The sequence below is a fragment of the Medicago sativa genome, chromosome 3 (genome assembly GCF_051527215.1).
Source record: "Medicago sativa cultivar Bolivia chromosome 3, Bolivia_mono, whole genome shotgun sequence".
NCBI classification, from domain to species: Eukaryota; Viridiplantae; Streptophyta; class Magnoliopsida; order Fabales; family Fabaceae; genus Medicago; species Medicago sativa.
Window position 1 is genome coordinate 71,396,417 of NC_140751.1, and position 6,389 is coordinate 71,402,805.

At 30.3% G+C, this 6,389-nt stretch overlaps 1 protein-coding gene across 1 annotated transcript; it reads right to left on the bottom strand.

Moving 5' to 3' along the window:
- Positions 1–1,702: 1,702 nt before the first annotated feature.
- LOC146939821 (protein NRT1/ PTR FAMILY 5.6-like) lies at positions 1,703–6,068 on the bottom strand. The gene is made up of 4 exons (XM_085753365.1): positions 5,060–6,068; positions 4,566–4,783; positions 3,147–3,691; positions 1,703–2,660 (listed from the first exon to the last, which is right to left on the bottom strand). The coding sequence occupies exons 1-4, from the start codon at positions 5,196–5,198 to the stop codon at positions 1,805–1,807; spliced, it is 1,758 nt and encodes a 585-aa protein (XP_085609491.1). The 5' UTR covers positions 5,199–6,068; the 3' UTR covers positions 1,703–1,804.
- Between the last annotated feature and the right edge of the window lie 321 nt (positions 6,069–6,389).

A 6,389-nucleotide genomic window follows, 5' to 3' on the forward strand; every position in this document is an offset into this window, starting at 1 on the left:
TTTGCATACATATTAATGACATTTAAATACGGCTTCCACAAAAAAGTAAAAGAAATTCGACAAGGGAAGGATTAATTATGAATGTTCCTTTTCAAAATTATGAATTTCTTAAATAATTAATAATTAATTCGTCCCTCATTTAAAAAATAAAATTTCATGGTGAAGGTTCTTATGATGTTCTAATCATGTCTACAAAATTAGTGAACTAAATTTGACCCGTGAATGTATGGTTACTTGGGACTAAATTGTAATTTTGCATGTTTTGATTGAAAACTCAAAAGAAATCGAGGGGTCTTCAAAATGCTATGAAAGTTTGCATATCCTTTCTTTGTTTTTTTATAGATGTCTCTACAAACAATCACCTCAAAACTAAATTTCTAAGATGAGATTTCTCTTGACGAATTTTTATTTTTTGTGGAAAGCCATATTTGAACGTCTTAAACATTCCTGGAAAAAAAATCAAGAAAAAATTCAACCTCAAAGTTATTTTACTAGACTTCGCATATATTAGAGGTTCAAAAATATAAATAATCTCAAATTACAAGATTTTGAGTATGTGTTTTTATATTTTACAGGGTCCTTTTTTAGACATCGCATAACTTACATGGTCAATTTAAATAATTAACTATATTATTCTATTTATATGTACAACACTTATCTTATAATAAGAACTTGGATGTATTTTTTCATGTGCTTTTCATATAGTTTCAACTAAGTTATTAATGATTTTTTCAAATTCATAATTTTCTCAAAATTTGTTATAACAGAAGATGTATTTTTAGTTAAGAACTATACGTAAATCACCTAAGAAAATACATCGAAGTTTTGTTCTATCTTTTATCCAACTAATCTTCTTTTTTTTTAAATATACTAACATTTTATAATTTTTTTTATGTAATATCACGTTCAAATACTTCAATTTATTTGAATAATCACTTTTTGTGCACTTGTCTAAACTCAGAGGCAGAGATGGGTTGGGGTGGGCCACAACCCACCTGAAAAAAATTAAAAAATTAACAATTATAGGTCTACTCTGTTCCTTCAAAAAAAAAGGTCTACTCTGTTGGATTTTAAACAATGTTACAATGTTTTTTGTTTTCGATACATTCAAATCTTTGTTAAGCGGTGTAGTGGTCCACCCAGAATAATAAAAAATCATAGATCAATTTTGTGAGATTTTAAACAATTTTTCAACGGTTTTAGATTTCGGCAGTTCCACAAATAGTTAGTTAGTATACATGATTTTTGTCGTGTCTATGCTTGGCTGGTTAGCGGAGGTTTACAGACCTTCTAATTTGTGGGGGGTTTCAAACCTCTCTTACATTGTCTCTCAACTAAAACTTGTTTCAATTAACATTTATACTAAGAAAAAAAAAGTTTCATAATTTAGTGGCCCACCCAAGCCTTTTTTTTCTGGCTCCGCCACTGTCTAAACATAAAGAGTTTATTGAGTATAAGAACTTATGATGTCAATTTTCAGGCTATAAACACTTATGATAATCGCTTGTATAATTTTTTTAAAGCAAACAAGGCCTTAGTATGTATATTTTTAGTCTTCTAATTATTTCTTTTTCTGCAATAAATAGGTTGAATAAATAAAAAATAATAGAGGGGTGGTATATTTTTTAGGATACATATAGATTTAATCCTATATATTCACATCTATGTGATATTATTTTAGCAAACCATACTTTAGGTAATATACAGAAATTAACAAATGTATATTTTGCAAAACAATATCTCAACAATTTGATTCACAAGAAAGATATAAATAACTATTAGATACAACCATTATAAGCTCTCATCATGCCATCATCTCTACTCCATCACTCTTATAACCATCAATTTCATTACCTGTCCTTTGTACACTCTTATAAGTATACCTCTTTGCCAAGAAAAGATACACACACAAATTCAAAGCATTAATAATTGCCAACATCCAATAAAACCTATCCAAACGACTTGAATTTATATCCTTACCAATCCAACTTTTACCATTCTTTTCTGTCACATGATCCACAATAGTGATTAAAAAACTACTTAGGAAACTTCCAACTCCAATCACACTAAGATATAAAGCCATTCCTAAGCTTCTCATTGAGTCAGGAACTTGGTCATAGAAATACTCTTGTAAACCAACAAGAGAAAATGAATCACCAAAGCCAAGAATCAAATATTGAGGCACTAACCAAAACACACTCATAGTATTTTGACTTGTTTCTTGCTCATTCATTCTAAGTCTCTTAGCTTCTACTAATGCTGCAACAATCATAACTATGACTGAAAATGTGAAGCCAATGGAAATTCTTCTAAGTATGCTGATTCCTCTTTCATTACCAGTGATTTTTCTCAGCATTGGAACAATAATCTTGTCATATATTGGAACAGATATTAAGGTGCCCATTGCTGCTGCAGTGGAAACAGAAGCTGGTGGGATTGTGAAACTGTCACTTAGTTTCAAGTTCATTGAAGCAGCTTGTTTTACAAAGAGTGTGGACCCTTGTGCTACACATATTCCTGTTGTTAGTGAAGTTAGCCATATGGGAATTATATTGAGAATAAGCTTTGTTTCTTCTACTTTTGTCACTGTTGCTAATCTCCATGGATTGTGTTTTTGATCAACATGTGTGTCTTCTATTATAGCAGCCTTGTCAAGAAACCTGTTCATTTATCTAAAGAATAAGGTAACCACTCATGTTATTGGAAAAACAATTTAATTAAGTGGTTAGAGTATAAGTGCTTGTCATGTAAGTACTTACGTATAATCTTTTTATATAACAAAATATAAAGTAAAGTCAAATTGTTTTCATATAAACTATAAGCTATTTTCACAGGCCATCCAGAATAACTTATGGATATATGCTAAAAACAAAGTAAGAATATGTCATAAACTGTTTCCATAAAATCACTGAAATAGTCTTAGAAGTGGTTATATTTGTAGATAACTTCAAGTAAATCAATCCAAACCAATGAAGCACCGACATAAATGCAGGCACCATACAACATTGACACCAACAATAATTTACAAAATGAAAGAATTAAATGTAACCACATATGTCGGTTTCACGTAACACTAGACATAACTTCAACCAAAAGTGTCAACGCTACGTACATTGATTTGAAATGTCAAGTTGTATGTATCATACCTTAGTTTGCTAGTATTGCATAGAAGCCTTCCTTGGAACTTATCTGACTTTGGAACTTCATACAATAAATCATGATTTGAAGGACAAGCCAAATTCCTTTTCCTTATGGCAGCAATTAGTACCTGTAAAATTGGTTTTAAAGTATTTCCTTCTGGCCTTCTATACCTATAAAAAGGCTTCCCCACATAAAAAGCTATGATACATAAAGCCATAAGAATTGTGAGAATAAGACTTGCAGCTCCCCAGCTAACATTGTCTTGGACATAAACAATCACTGTTGCACCAAGAAGCAATGCAAAACACAATGCAAAGTTCCACCAGTTGAAGAAAGACATTTTCTTCTTCCTTTCTTCGATGTGATCTTCATCGAATTGATCAGCTCCGAAGCTTTCCAAGCATGGTTTGTGTCCTCCAGTACCCAAGGAGATACAGTAAAGGGCAAGGAAGAAAACAACTTCATGAATTTTCCTTGGCTGAAGACATGTCTTTGTGTTGCATGGCTTTAAACTTGGGATGTATTGAGACATTGTCAATAAGCTTAATCCCTGGCATTGAGACAAATGTGCTTAGATTTTAATTTGATTTTCAGTTTCAAATTATTTGTTGTTTGTTTAAATCCATATTTGGTCATCCGATTTATGTGCTACATTGAATATCAATTCCAGAAAGACAAAAAAAAGGCTACATAATTGATGTCACATCATCAACGAACATGCAGCATCTGTCAAAATGATCCTAAAATGTGACATAGATGATAAATTACAAAAAAAAAAAAAAAAAAAAACTAGTGGACCAAAACTGATTTTTATAATAAGGAGACAAAACTTCACTTTTTTTAAAATAAGGGGATCAAAAGTGCATTTAAACTTGAGATTTTTAGTAAAAGTAACAAGGTCCCTACAACTTAAATCCTTTAAACCCGTTATGAGACTAATCATCGAGTCGACAATACAATATCTAATTTTCATCGCAAACTTTTTATTTACCAAAGACATTATCAAGTGTAAATTTATTAAGAAATATGATTAACTTTTGCTAAAAAAGAAAAATAAATATGATTAATTTTGTAAACTGGTACTATGTCCATTAACAAATTTATTAATTTTTTAATATTTTTATAACTTTTTTATCCTATTTATATAGAAAACCTAACCGAACATTAATTTTTTATCATGTTATATGTACCAAATGTCACCACATGTTAACATTGACTAATTATCTAATCTCCATCGTGGATTATGTCGAACGTCTAAGGTGGATTTGAATTTTCGTCAGATGTTAGTTCCTTGGTGACAGAATTCAAATTTCTTCCAAGAAATTAGTAGAATGATCACTAGTCCTACTTTAACTAATACTATTTTATCCCATTTCCAATTTTTAAGTAAAAAAATGCAAGATATTGATACAAAAAATATTTACCATAAGGTAGACGAGGGAAGAAAATAGGACCATAGGAAATCGACCAATGTAAGCATCAGCAAGAAATCCACCTATTAGAGGCATCAAGGTTGTTGTTCCTGCCCAATAATTTACATTCTTTGCTGCAGTTTTAAGATCTTCATGCATCACCTTAGTAAGGTATGATATAAGATTTGCAGCTATCCCAAAAAAGCTTATCCTTTCACTAAATTCAATTGCTGCACCACATAGAAATTAACATAATCATCAAGTAGGGCTTGAAATGAGTCAAGTCGAATCGAACTCGTCAGAGTTCAACTCGACTCAATAAAAATTGGTTCAGCTCGAAACTCGACTCGAGTTCGAAACGAACTTTGTTTTTAACTCGAACTCAACTCGATGAAAGTTAATGCTTTAAAACGAAATATAAACCATTGTTTTATTAAAATAATATGTTTTTACAATTGTTGCAAACTTCATAAGAAAAAAAAAATGAACACAAGTAGATATCTTACTAAGGACAAAGAGAGAAGCTATCCATACACCAGTTTTAGCACGAAGAGGAACTTTGCCTTTACAATCCACAGAACCATCAGAAACCCATTTCTCTTGTTCAATTTCTTCTCTTGTACCTTGCTTTTTTTCTTGCTCCATATTTACAAATGAAAGAGATAATGACTAGCTAATTTGGTCCTCAATGGGATGTTATGCTATATAGAGAAAGGAAAGAAGGTACAAATAATATATGTACTCTCTATGGTTGGTAGCCACATTAGTGACATCTTTTCAAATGCATTTAATATGCAAAAGATTTGTTACCTCATAGCATCTGCATTTCTGCATAATTAACTAACTAGACGTTTTGCGTGGGGCTATTTTATAAATTTAGCTCATAATAATCAAATTATACATGTAAATCGTTTTTTTAAAAAATATTTTGATATCAATCATAGTATATATAATATACTATGAATCTCCACACACCAAAAAAATATGAATCTCTTCTATTTTTCTATTGTACAGTACTAAACTAATTTTTTTTTTTTCATATATAAATTAAAGTTTAGACAAGTTCAGTTCCAATCTATAACAATCTTTCATTTTTTTCCTCTGGGTATCATCTATACGAAATTGTATAAATTAATTCCACAAGCAAGGTAAGACTATAATGGATGGCAATGCCCCTCAAAATATTTAATATTGTTATATTCTAATGGTTTGATTCAAGCCTAGAATCTAAAACTAAGCTGAAAAAAAATTCTTTACCATATTATTCAAGTGCTCTTTGATGAGCAATCTTCCGTGTGTGACTAAACATTCGAGTCTCTTTCTCATCTTTCACTCTAAATAATCTATCTGCTGATGTAAAATAATGATAAAAAAAACTTTTTGCTATGAGGACTAACTAATTCACTTATTCAAACAACATTCCCATTTATTTTTCTTTTGATAAAGTATCATCTCGTTCTCTCTATGCAGACGGATGTCAATTAAGAGTGTACCTACTCTTTAGGTTTTAGCTTCAAACATTTCAAGTGTCAACAATTTATATGTTGGATAGTCTATACATAGCTTTAAGCTGGTTTCAATTAGGTTTTCACAAATAGACGGTAAAATCGGTCTACTCAATTAGTCCGTCCTTATATTAAATATTGAATATTAAGGAAATAATTGTTTTCTCATTTTAAAAAATGAAAGAAAAAAATATTATCTCCTCAAATTAGACTCTAAATTATCAGAAATTAATCGTTAAATTAAACGTGACTTGCTTGAAATTGATTGCGACAATATAATTTTCTTTTAAAAGAGATTTACAATTAAATATTTATGTTGCTTAATTTGCTA